The sequence below is a fragment of the Branchiostoma lanceolatum genome, chromosome 2 (assembly GCF_035083965.1).
Source record: "Branchiostoma lanceolatum isolate klBraLanc5 chromosome 2, klBraLanc5.hap2, whole genome shotgun sequence".
In the NCBI taxonomy this organism is placed as follows: domain Eukaryota; kingdom Metazoa; phylum Chordata; class Leptocardii; order Amphioxiformes; family Branchiostomatidae; genus Branchiostoma; species Branchiostoma lanceolatum.
The window spans coordinates 32,746,665-32,759,888 of NC_089723.1; the positions used below are offsets into that span (position 1 = coordinate 32,746,665).

Consider the following 13,224-nt stretch of genomic DNA (forward strand, 5'->3'; position numbering starts at 1 on the left):
TGCGTTTGCTACACGTAGGAGGTTACGAGTAAAATATAGCAATCCTACTCGGGTAGAAATAGCAAAGGGAAAGAGCAAAATCTGAATGTTACAGAACGATTGACTTGAGGGTACAATCCACATATTCAACATGGCAAACTAAATGCACAGGCCACTTGAATTGGGAGAAAATACAAGACAGAAATTGCCAAAGAATGTGGCCGTAACAACAGGAATAAGTTGAACATTATAATTTTGACCAATCCAATAAAATGTAACTGGGGACAAAAAATCTATATTCACAAATTTGGAATTGAGGGGGCTTTCACTGCCGCATTGCGGGATCATGATATTCCCCTGGTATAGCAAATTCACTGGATACCCTTCTACTAACTGCAAAATAGCATGCAACACACAAGACCAGTTTCATTCTTGTGTGTTTTAATTGTTAATTCTTCAACTGTACAAAAACATATTCAAATTCAGCAGTGCAGCATATACTAGAGCCATTGCTAATTTTACAAATTCATGACATGCATTCTAATACCGGCTACCCGTCTATAAGTTACTGACTTCTCATTTCACTGCTTTACATAAACCAAGGTTTTTGCATTCAATTCATTCCAAGAAATCTAATAATATTATAAGTTTTCTTTTACAAATACAAGAGTTCTTCTGGTATCCACCCCTTTATGTTTTAGCTCCAGTTTACTCCAGCGGCCACTTCCATTTTGTGGGATGGAAATGTTGAAGTGATGTCTAACATGTCAAGGAAATTTGTAACGAAAATTTGTTGCTTGTGCTCCCTGGCAAAATTGCACAAAAAGTCACCATCCTTACCAAGCCATAACAGACATATGATCCTGCCGCTAACCAACAGTAAGTGTGGTTTTGAACTTGCACTAAAATGCCACATCCTGGGAAGGAAACTCTATAAACTAGACATTTGCCACATGCTGAATGCTTTCCCAACTGCTCTATCACATTTACAGACACATATATGGTAATTTTTGGTACATTTATTTTGGATAAGGTTGCTATAAAGGCTCAACAGCCATCAGACATACAATGTAGTTGAAAGCAAATATGTGAGAGGCGTGTGCACACTGGGTCTTAGCAATGGCCAGTGTAAATACAGCTGGCTGAAGTACATATAACTTGGGCCATTCATATCAAGTTGTCTGTGCCTCCAACTTATTGTGTCTCACATATCTCATGTACTACATACTACTTTCCATAACCTCATCCATGCATACTAAATTCTGACCTCTCTCAACCCCTCCCCCAACACACAAGTAACTGTTGATATCAGTTCTCCCTGAACAATTAAATACGGCATTGCTAAATTCATCTGTGGACCATTTGGTAATCAAGAAGGTGCATAGGGTACATTCTGGCCCTTTGGTGTGTCTATCAATTGTACATGCACAAATCGCAGCCCAGAACATGCATTAAGGACACCGCAGCTTCTACATGTACACTTGCTTCAGCTAAGGACCTCTCGTCGTCATGACGACTTCACTGGTGTTTGACTTTGACCTTGATGGTGTTGATGCTTGTGACAAAGCTGTACAAGAAGTGAAAGTTCTGTGGAATAGGAAGGAGAAAGTGTCAGTTAACTGGCAGGTGAAGGGACCTTGCTTGATTGAGAACATTTTTGTGCCTGTAAATATGTTGGTCATAATTCGGACATATTTCAAGGGATTGCATTCATCGTTTCTGTTGGTGACGTAAAGCCGGCAGCCCCACATATGAGAGAGCTTCAGGTGTTAGCCTCAAGCATCAAATCTCTGCACGTAAAAGAACCCAACACACTCAGCAAGAGTAGGGGTAACCCGGTGTGCTTGGGTAAAAAACGAGAGACGAGGCCACATTGCACAAATAGCCCTGAAATTATACGCAAGGTCCCTTCAGGATTGTTGGTCACGTTTCATTTCAAATATATGTTCATCCACACCATCACATTATTCATCCACACCATTACATGTCTAAAACACGAAAAAAATATGAAAAATTCTAACTTACACCTACAGAACAGGTACTTACAATGATGGCCACATACACCATCCCCAGGTACACAGCAATCCCCACAGCCAGGAACAGGTCAAACACAGCAGGCTTCACACTGCACAGGAGGAGGAGATACATGTAGTAGTCACAAAATACTGGGTGCACGTGCACTTTTATATGCCCAAAATTGGAGCCGAGCATCTAATTTTTGACCGGGTACACCAGTGGTGGTGCACAAAGATATTTGTGTAGGTTTACATACATAAAGGTACAGCATATTCTTGACATTCAAGTATCATGAAAAGTGTTACAACATTTGTTGTTGTATCAGTTGTTTGTGATTTAGAGAATTTCAGTGAAAACACACAAGACAAGTGATAACATTGTAATACAACAGTGTCACAGTACATTTGTACATGTAAATTTCACCCAAAACTATGTACTGCACATGTCTTGCAAAATAAATCACATGTAGTTCTAATATCTGTTGGGGGCAGGTTTAGATTTTCTCAATGTAAATCAACAGAGAAAAACAACCGTAGGGAAGAATGATAAGACTTTCGACCAACAATTTTGTTTCTAGTGTCCTCCATGACCAGCCTATAAACCAGTCAACAGTTTATCTCCTGTCAGTGAAGACACAGTGCAGGCATCAGCTGAAGGATTACCCTATCAACACACTACACTGTGTCGGGCCCCTCCTTTGAGTCAGAAGCGGAAAGATCAGTCTCATCATAGAACAAAGGACGCATCATTAATCACTTCATTAGCACACAGGTTTAACTGCTGTAATGATAGCAGACTTTGGAGAGATAATGACAGAAATTCGGCCAGGGGATTTGGACGTTTTGTTCCAACCACTTACCCAGTATGTGGTCTTTTAAGGATTTTTTATGTGTCTGTAAAATAAGCTATCTATTTGAAGGATTTGGGAGCAAGATGGAATTTCCCTACTTCATATGAGCAGCAAAAAGAGACATGCAAGCTTACTCTTAGAATGGACTAAATTCTTTCTGGCACTGTGTTCATGTTATCTATCTGTACTCTCTGACACCTTTCATCTCTGTCTACATCCGTGATCATCTCCTTTAAATGCTGTTATTTTGAGCTCCAATTTTAACCCTTTCACTTGTTATTTTTACAGTCAATGACGTAAGGGTTAGATTAACCACATAGTTCAAGGTATCTATTAGCATATCAGGGAATGAAACATTACATTAGGCAGGAAGAAGACAACCTCTGTAATTTTTTCTATCTATTTGCATAGGGAGGGGCTCATCAGTGTCACAATAGATACTAAACTGCCCTGACATTTTGCCTAAGGAGATTCTAAGATGCTATCTTCCCACAAAGCTTCTTGGAAGGACTGATTAACCTCTTAATGACCATGAAAGGTTACTTCAGCAATGTGACGTACAGTGAAGATCTTTACCACTGAAAAAAATTCTGAACAGTTTTCCAGTTTACTGTTTATGTATACTTACTTGTATGCGTTCATGGTGGTCTGCATAGCAGAATAGAAGACAAACTCAGGGTCTCTGTAAACAACAACATCAACAACAAGCAAGTCAGTCAACTAAAACATTGATTTTTTTCTGATGATAAAACAATAGCAACACACATATTCATCTGGGGCTAGGTCTAGTCAAAGACACCTTTATGAAAAACATTTTGTCTTGATCTTACATTACCTCTGTTGCTTTCAGAATAATCTTCATCTACTTTGATTCACAAAAGAAATATCCTTTAATTGTGATTCTTATGGTACATCTTTGAGTTAAGTATGGCAGATTCTTTTCAGTCCTGTATCTGGATAGCCTTTTATAAGAATGAAACCACAAAAATGAGAGAAATGTTTCCTATATCTCTGTTATAGAGGACATAGAGGACATTTTTGTTAGATGTCAAGCAAGTGTCTCTTATCCACTTGTGTCTTTGTCCATCACAATTAGCCTAATTTCTTAATTGGATTAAATGAGTCAGAATGGGCTATTGTTACTCCATAGCAACTGAAAAAACATATCATTCGCTGGGCAGTAATAGTTACGTCATTCAATTACAGTTCTGTGCAGGTTCTGCAGATGGTTGGTCGGTAAGAAAATATCCAAACAGTAATCCATAGCACCTTGAGTCAAAGTATATAGATATCTACCAATGTCTACAGTCTTTTGAAAATATTTCTGGTGATGCCCAAGAGGCTGAGCTAATGCAGTAGATCTACACAACAATGGAGTACAAAGTGTTCAAAAACTAAATACAAAATCATAAAGTGCTTTGACAGTCTGTGATAAAATGAAGCCCTGTCAGAGGAACAAGATGTTAAACTTTGGTAGCACCATAATATACATGATGGATGTTGTCGTTTGCAAAAAACATTTTTCAAGTTTGAAAATAAATTATCCAAAATCATAATCTTGTGAGCAGACGATATGGTTTTGAATATCATGTGCTTTAACATGACAAAATTCCCTGAATACAAAGCAGAGAAAATGCTGTTATAGTTGTAGATATTTGCTGTATCCCCCTTAAGGTGGTAAACAGGTATGCCTGAGCAAAATTTCAAAGAAAAGTTATTAAAGAAGATAACTATTTGACTTAGGAGATATGTACCTTTATTTTCCAAATCTGACGTCAATTTCCCGCAATGTGTTACAATTTGACTGCAAACTTCAGGAGCAAAGTTGCAGTTTCCAACATCCTGATTGGTTGCCGATACCTTTTGGAACAGCCTGGCCAATCAGGGGCCCCCATTTTAGCTCACTGACCGACCTGTATGTCATCGTAAGTGATAGGTGATTGGAAAACATGCTAAGGTAAGTGCTAGACACCCCGTCCCTACCTTTTGTCAGGTTTGAACGTGAGCCTGCGCACGTCCTTGAGGTACCCGTTCATGGCCTGCTCCATGGTGCTCAGCAGGGTGTGGTCCTTGCCGATCAGCTGGGCCGCGCGGGCCTGGGACGTCACCGAATTCAACCACGCCTCAATGGACTTGGGATGGAGGTTCTGGGAGCGAATGGAAGAGCATGAATGTCACTTCACAATGGTGGGAGTACACCTACTCTTTTCCTGACAAAGTATACTCAAAGGAAAATACTCCAAGTAATTCTGAAGTCACTGAGTGAAAAATGTATTAATAAGTCAAAACAATGCTGCTGGCTGTTTTAAGCTACAAAGGCTGTACAAATGTGTCAGTTTAACACCACCATGGCAAGCTAAAAATCCAGTGAAAGTGTGGATGCATAAAAACAATCCGCTTGAAAGCATGTCATATCAAAACAGCACATCAGTTAAGGCGACGGATTAGCTTCGCGGCACCGCGCTGCGCGGACGAGGGGGTTAGTCTATTCTCAACCCTCTAGCGTTCGTATTTGTGGGTTTTATCCCATGAAATTCACTCACAATGTACAAAAACATATAAGTATTACCATTATAAAGTTATTCTGTGAAAGTTCGAGGAAAAATATACCAAAAATGCCGCTGGAAAAATTGACTTCCGGGTTGCGGGTCACTGCTTGATTATGACAATTCTAGTGCCTACAAACTTGAAAATATTGCCCAAATTTTGGTCGTAAACAATCACCTGGGTACCGACACATGTGTGTAATCATAGATTTTATAAGATTTTACCAAAAATAATTGTATATTGCGGAAAAATGCTTAATTTTCGTCCCAAATTTGGGGCCCGTTTTGCAGGCACGGCGCGACTCGCACGCCGGGCACAATGCATTACTCACGAGCACAGGACGCTCACCCTACGTATGGTACTTCCAAATAAGGCGTGACCCGAACGAAAGCCGAGAATTAATGTCACAAAAACATAGGAGTTGGTTGGCTACCAGCGCTCGCGAACCTTGCCGAAGGCAAATGTATGCATAAGTGAAGTGTCAATCACCGGCCACGCGGCGCGCTAGGGTCCTCGGGGGACCCCCAGCTGCCAGGAACTAGTAACAAAACAAACCCGCGGCGGCCGAGAAGCTCGCACATGGCATTTCAGAACAGAGGAACATCTTAGAAACATTTTAGACTATGTATACTGTAAAAATAGTAGGTTATGTAGGTGAATTAGGACTAAGGTTGACGAAAGTTCAGTGCAGGCTTGTCTACTGGGCATTGTGTCAGTTGGATTTTTTCCAGCTGCGTGCCTCGTGTCTGTTATGTTACGGAGTTCCTCAGAGGAAATTGGACACGTAAGTTTTGATGAAATCCTGCATAGACGTTGTATACAACAGCTACTAAACCATATAGATAACATATAAGAATATTCACCTGACCATAAAACTACTTTTCTGACGAGGCACGTTAACGTTTACCCCAGTTACGAGAGATATTTACTGATCAAAAATAATAACCCATACTATGGACTGTACCAAATGTATCTAAAGACGGAAGGAAAATAGAGACTCAGACAGACCCATTTCAACCTACTGGTTTGTGCATTTATTTTGTATTCTTATATAAACTGTTTTAATACATCCTTGTAATATTTTGGTGTAGATTGAAAGAATTACTTTAAAAAACTCAAATATTATGTTGGTACAGTCAGCCACTTGCGTTTTCCCTGCCCGTACGATCAAGGAACTTCTAGCTGTCGGGGGTAATTTCTGTCCGAAAAATTGCCTTGGAAGGGTACGTCCCCATACGTCTGTGTCACAAAACGTTTTCCCTTGATTTCTGAGTATTGCATGCTTTCCAGGGTCTTTCTATACATTCTTTTTCAACCACAGAAACTCAGCAAAATGCGAAACCTGCGTCGTGCACCGCATGTGGTGTTTGTGTTCTCCGCCCACACCAGGCAGGCTCCTTTCACATGTTGCATATATTAGCGTTCGGCAGCGCTTCGGAAATGGTCCTGTGGGAGTAGTTTTCCTGGCGGCCGGTTCGGTTCTGGGGGTTATGCGTAACCTTAACATGTTTGCTTGTAGAAAATACAAGCGTCCAACTATTTGAGCTATGGTGCCTATCTGAAAATCGCTAAAGGTGAAAGCTTAAGAAAGAAAAATTCTTACCAATCCATCCTGGAAGATCTCCATTGAGCCATCATGTCCCTAGAGAAAGTATAAAGCATGTTGTTCAACTTGTAAGATGGTGCAACCAATTTGATGACTTGACATACAAAAGAGACACCTTGTGACCAAAAGATAAACTGCAGTGCACCAAAACCTGATAACACAAACATGTACATCAGTCTAGCACTGCCTTACATACTGTGCATAATTTTGAAAATAGAAATGTGTAGAACTAAAACAAATACAGTATTTTATTTCGTTTCATTTCCTTGAAATTGAATACACAATACAGAGGTCAAATCAGGCAGCATATTATGAATATATACTTTAAATACAGTATTATCTGAAAGAAAACAATATGTTATAAAAGAATGGGAAATATATGGAAAGAGATTTTTCTACAATACAACTACAGTACACATTTCTGCATACACACTGACAGATATACTGTATGTAGTTACAGACCTTGGCAGTGAGGTTATAGATGTGTCTGGCGAGGGCCTCAGCCAGCCCCCTGATGTTCCTGGTCAGTACACCTGTGTCAACCTGGAACCTGAAGAGACAAGATCAAATAAAATCATCAAAAACTACCGTCTATAGTGGATACTTCTCTTGTACAACAGTTGGTAGTGATATCCATCTTTTTAGCCAACTGTATTAAGTTAATACATAATACTGTACAATGTATAGTACATACAAGTAGCACTTGGACAAGGGGGTAGGCGGGGAGAAGACAGAACAAACATTTTCGCAGTGGTTTTGAGTTTGCCATGAAGAGGTTACTGTGAAAACCATGAAAATACAACCAATACGAATTTAGATGCATTTACAGTACCGACCAGGTCTTAATCTAAACAGGGGAACAGGGGCGCTGCGCCTCCATGCCCTGACATTACCCCCTTACCCTAGGGAGCAGATCCAGATGACAAGCATAAAATTCTGATTGACCAGGGATGCTACTAGGTCACATGTGGCCACAGTCTTCAACTGCGCCCTGTCTGACAATAATTTTGCCCCTCAGGAAGCCTTAGAACCTAAAATTCTCAAACTCCACACTCCCCCTTCCACACCATCCCCCCCGCTTGGTCACTTCACTCCCTCACATTGTTCCACTTTGCATTTTTTTCCAAGAAAAACCTGTGGACTACCCCTGAACATACTTCTGGTCGGTGATGCTCTGCCTCTCCAGGGCCCTGTGGGAGGGGAGGTGGGACAGCGTGGCGGCGGGGAGACGGCGGATGCTGAAGCGCTCGTGTTCCCACGCCAACAGGTCCTCTGCCAGGTTGATCTTCTTGTGCACCATGGTGAAGTTCACCACGGGAAACTGGGCATCCAGGACCTGTGGAGAGTTGTTGGATTGTGAGGTTGGTCTATATTCAAGTCTTGTACAATGACAGGAGTTCAACTGTGACTGTACATGCAACTTCTAAACTTTGCAGGGTTGGTCAAAATCCTGAAGCAGGTGAAAAGTGCTAATCAGGCTAGTGGATGTCCTACTATACTTGCTTTTCCATGGGAAGATGTGGGTTGATATTGGTTCACAGCCTGACAACTAAACATTGTTACATACGAAGGTGCTTTTTGATTAAAAAAAATAAAAATTATATCCTTGCTGCAAGGAAGAATGCCTAGAAATATGTAACGTAAATCTCGGGCCAGTGGATTTTTGAAAGCTTGTCCAACACTAGTGTATCTTCTGAGACAGGCTAGACAGTCAGACCTTAGTGAGATAATGAGTAAGACAGTAAGTCAAATAACTGCAAATGATGTCTCTATATGCAAGGGAAAAGATGTATTCTTACAGTCTTGAGCTCCTCCAGGAATGAGTGGAGTGCAGAGCCCTCCTTGGGAGGTTTGGACACGTGGAGGTAGAGGCCGTCCCCGGAGCCGACTGAGTCCAGGCACAGAACAAAGGACACCTCCGACAGCAGGCTACCATCTGAGGACACACATAGAAATCATCAATCAATCAATAAACTAATAAATCAATCACCTGATATTAATCATCAATCAATCTGTATTCAAATCAACTTGGTTGTGACATAGAGGAGTACATTTATAATACTAAGTTATGTTCAATCTGATGATGATGTTCATTCTTACTTAAAATTCCTGAGCATTCTACGTAGACATGTTACATAGGACGCACTCCACCACAAAAAACAATTTATCACAAAAAACAGTCTTATGGGACATCAAATTTGCTTGTTGTAAAGATTAATATGCAAAAGAGCTTTTTGCTGAGTCTTTAGTTCAGTCAATGTCACAAGCTGCAACCTGAAAATGGAAAGGAAAATGGAGTGTTTCCTGAGAGATAAGGAGTGCATTGCTGTGTACCTGTGTGGTCCAGGTTGTCCTCGATCCACCGTTTGGTTCCCTGGTAGTTAAACTTGCCTCCTCCAGACAGCAGGAACAGGAGGTTAAATCTGTACAGCAGTCAGGAAGTCTAACAATGCCCTGGACGAGTTTGTATCACTCTTCTTACAGATACAGAACAATTGTAATGTTTGTGTTATGAGAACATTTTTATGTTGTTTTATGTTGTGAGAACCTGTTTATGTTATTTTCTGGTGTGATTTCCTGTTCATGTTGTTTTATGTTGTGACCTGTTTATGTTGTTTAATGTTGTGATAACCTGTTTATGTTGCATCTAACCTAAATATAATGAATGAACAAAACAACATAGCATGGTAAAGGCTAAGTTATGGTCTAAACTACAAACCATTGTTCTTCTACCTTTAAGGAAGGAATATTTCAGTGTTAAGGATACTTTGGGTGTGTCTTAGGGTTGTCATACAGCTTGGAGAAGAGACGTGCCAGTTCCAGTAGGGCCACCATTCCGCTCCCGTTACTGTCTGCTCCATAGGAGAGGTGCTGCAAGAAAGGAAGATGAAAAATTAGGTCTTTCCTTTCAAACAGTGTTTGTGTTAGAGTACTGAAGTCATGTCAGAAACTTGCATCTCAAACAAGAATAAATCTACTAAAGGGGGCCATATACATCAGGGCACTCCGGCCATTACTTAACAGAGACAATGGGTGTTATAAACTTCCTGCTACGTTTGACCAATTGCTGACATCACGTATCCGCAAAGGCCTGTGTCAATAAGGTCACATGTCTGTAACTCTCACGAGTTTACGTTCGGAAGTGATCGGTCCAGAAGGGGACAGTAGTTGTGGAAAATTTGATCCAGTGTATACCTTAGTGTCGGAAGAAAGTTTAGCATTATATTATGATTACAACCAACACATATGAACTTCCATGATAAGAAATCTTCTTACTGGGGCGATCCCAAAGGTGTCGTAGTGAGCCACGATGGCCACGGTCGGCAGATGTTCCTCTATTCCCAACCCTGACAGCTTCCCCTGAAACAGTGGGCACAGGTAACATGGTTATCAACAGTGAATAAGAACTGGTCAGTGATGATCTCAATATTTTCCATGGTATCAGAAACATCATTACATGACCTGATATTAGTAATAGTATTCTACAAGCAATGTCATGTTCCTATACCATCTTTAAGTAAAATGGTTTCTTCAACATGATACAGGAATAATCTACCTTCCTGCTGTATGTCACGTTGTCCTTCACAATGAATTTGTTGACTAATATACACATACTACAATACATGTACATGTACACATTTCAATATAGACTGACCAATATATATATCTTGCTACTGATTGTGTATTCATGATATTTTTACATTCCATAAATGTACAGCATCAACACAGTAATACTGCCCATATATGGACTGACAATACCTGGATGCTGGTGATCTGAGCGTCCTTGATGGGCGTGGCCTGGGTAGCCGTGGTGACCATCTGGAACCCGTTGGCCGAGGCTGCATGCAGCAGAGCTGTTAACACCAATAAAAGTAGTTAGTCAAAAACAATCATTCATTAATGTTTAATTATCTTCTTTGGCTCTTTGCATTTAAGTTACATTTAAGCATCAAGAACAAGAAAGATAGCATGTCGATGAAGGTTAGACATCCAGGTAATAACACGCCAAATAACTTACTAAGTTACTCAAGCAACTGGATATGATTTTGGAACCGGTCAGACATTTCAAGTAGCATCCACTACTTTTAGTCAGTGACTCTGAGCAAGATTCGTCGAACAGCAAAGAAGAAAGACAGCAAGTTTATCTTTCCTCTGAAATGTGTGTCAGATTTTGTGATCGATGTGATCCCACCTTCAGTGGCGGTGGCAGCCTTGTCAGTGTTGGATCCATCCTGGATGGCTGCATAGATCTTGGTTAGGGTGTTGTCCTCCACAGCAAAGTACACAGGAGTGTTGACATCCTGGTCCATCAGGTCATGCTCAAGTTCTATAAACTCCTGGGGGAAAAGTCGTTTTGTTGTTGAGTTTACTTTATTCTGCTACTTCTTCCTTGGATATACTTTATCTGTATCTATATAGCCAGTATAACCGCCATTTGGTATAACACACCAGCTTCGCTTAATTTATGTAACATTCGTAAGTGTTGTGATTTTCTTAAACTTAAAGGATATATGGAAGAATCAGTGGCATGAAATGCATGTTGTTAAAAGAACAATGCAGAATACAATGTTGAAGATGTTTCTTCACATATATGTAAGCTACACAAATGTATTAGAAAGTACATACTTATGAAACTGGGTAGTAACAAACAGCGGTCTGTTAAAAATTTGTATTGGTTGAATGAGTGGCATATAGCACATCTGATTGCAGGGATAGGATTTTCTCTTCATTAAACATTCAAATGACCAACCTCCAAATTCTCCCTGGGGACGTTGGACAAGTCATCGGGCAGGAGCACCAAGACGGCCCCTGCTGATTGGTCCACCAGGTCCTTGAACTTGTCCACGGTTAGGTCTGCCAGGCGTGTGACGACGCAGCGACGTGTCAGCATGCTGGCGCCAAGAGACCGTGCCTCCATGTTCACAATAGCGTTCCTGCAGCCTGAACATTGGAGCAACAGTACAGCGAATGTCAGATAAAATTTTATTACAGTAGTTTTAATGACACACATGCACTCTTCTACCTGTACATTTATATACAGTAAATCTTGAAATATTTGTGGTGGTTTTATTTTCTTGTTTTTTCCCTGATGACCACTTCGCCACAAAAATGCATTTCCAATGCATTTCAACTGTATTTATTACAAAATTGGTTCAACCACCAACTTAGAACACTGTGAAAACCTGCTTTCCGAAATTTAGTCCTCACAAAAGTACATTTATTTACAGTAACAAGTGATGACCTACATTTTATGCCGCATATTATGAAATGGAATGAAACATAACCTGATGAAATTACACTTGTGGTTGTCACAGGCTGTCATATTTTTCCATTAACTATTACAGATCATAGATTAACCAGAATGTGACATGTTTTTAAGTTCAAAGCTCTGCCACATAGACCAAGGTGCATAGACATACACCTTTTTGATAGAATGAATCAATGATCAATATTCATTGTTCATGTTGTACCAGACTAATCACTTGTATACAGATGACATAATTCTACCCACGTACAATCATACTGTGGCATGTCCTAGATACATTCATGTATTTCAAAATGTGGACATTATACTTTTGTAGCATGTTGGTATTTTGAATAATTCATAAACGTTCACAGTGGGGCTAAAACTATTCCCAATGGGAGGGGGACCTCCTTCATCAGTGCGTACTATCCATTTTTGTAGGTCAAAAATATTAGAAATTCCATGAACAAATTCGAACACACAGCTAATCATAAGAAAAACAACGTGATGGTCTTATTCTCAAGGTATATTTGTTTGTTTTCCCGATCAATAAATGGCAGAAAACAAAATGAGCATTTGTAAGGAGGTTATAAATACTAATTTTACCATAGCTGGTCCCCTGGAGGTCGAACTGCTGCATGCGGTAGACGGAAAACTCGTGCGCGGCTTCCACCGGGTCCGGCGACACGATGATCAACACGGCCGGCACGAACAGCAGGAACGAGATGGGGAACATGCCCCGGAAAATGTCGAACACTTCTCCGGCCTCCTCGTACATTTTTGTGGGAGAAAAGACGCCAATAAAAGAGAAATTATAGCGACATGATCAGGATGTTTCTCTGGCTGGGGAATCTCTGCACGTTGATCTACATACGAGCAGCGCATGCGCACAGGCTGTGAAATGCTGCAACCTGGGAAGGGGTCAAATTAAGGACACATCTTGGAACAAACCAAAACAAAGGAAAGAGGGAAGTTGTAAAA

At 40.5% G+C, this 13,224-nt stretch overlaps 1 protein-coding gene across 1 annotated transcript; it reads right to left on the minus strand.

Moving 5' to 3' along the window:
• Positions 1–403: 403 nt before the first annotated feature.
• LOC136426648 (BOS complex subunit NCLN-like) lies at positions 404–13,134 on the minus strand. Its single transcript, XM_066415365.1, has 15 exons — positions 12,850–13,134; positions 11,749–11,939; positions 11,191–11,335; positions 10,758–10,852; positions 10,275–10,358; positions 9,766–9,869; positions 9,333–9,421; positions 8,798–8,934; positions 8,156–8,334; positions 7,461–7,548; positions 6,996–7,034; positions 4,829–4,992; positions 3,474–3,527; positions 2,026–2,104; positions 404–1,566 (listed from the first exon to the last, which is right to left on the minus strand). Exons 1-15 carry the CDS (start codon positions 13,019–13,021, stop codon positions 1,498–1,500), a joined length of 1,689 nt encoding a protein of 562 aa, XP_066271462.1. The 5' UTR covers positions 13,022–13,134; the 3' UTR covers positions 404–1,497.
• Positions 13,135–13,224: the final 90 nt, after the last annotated feature.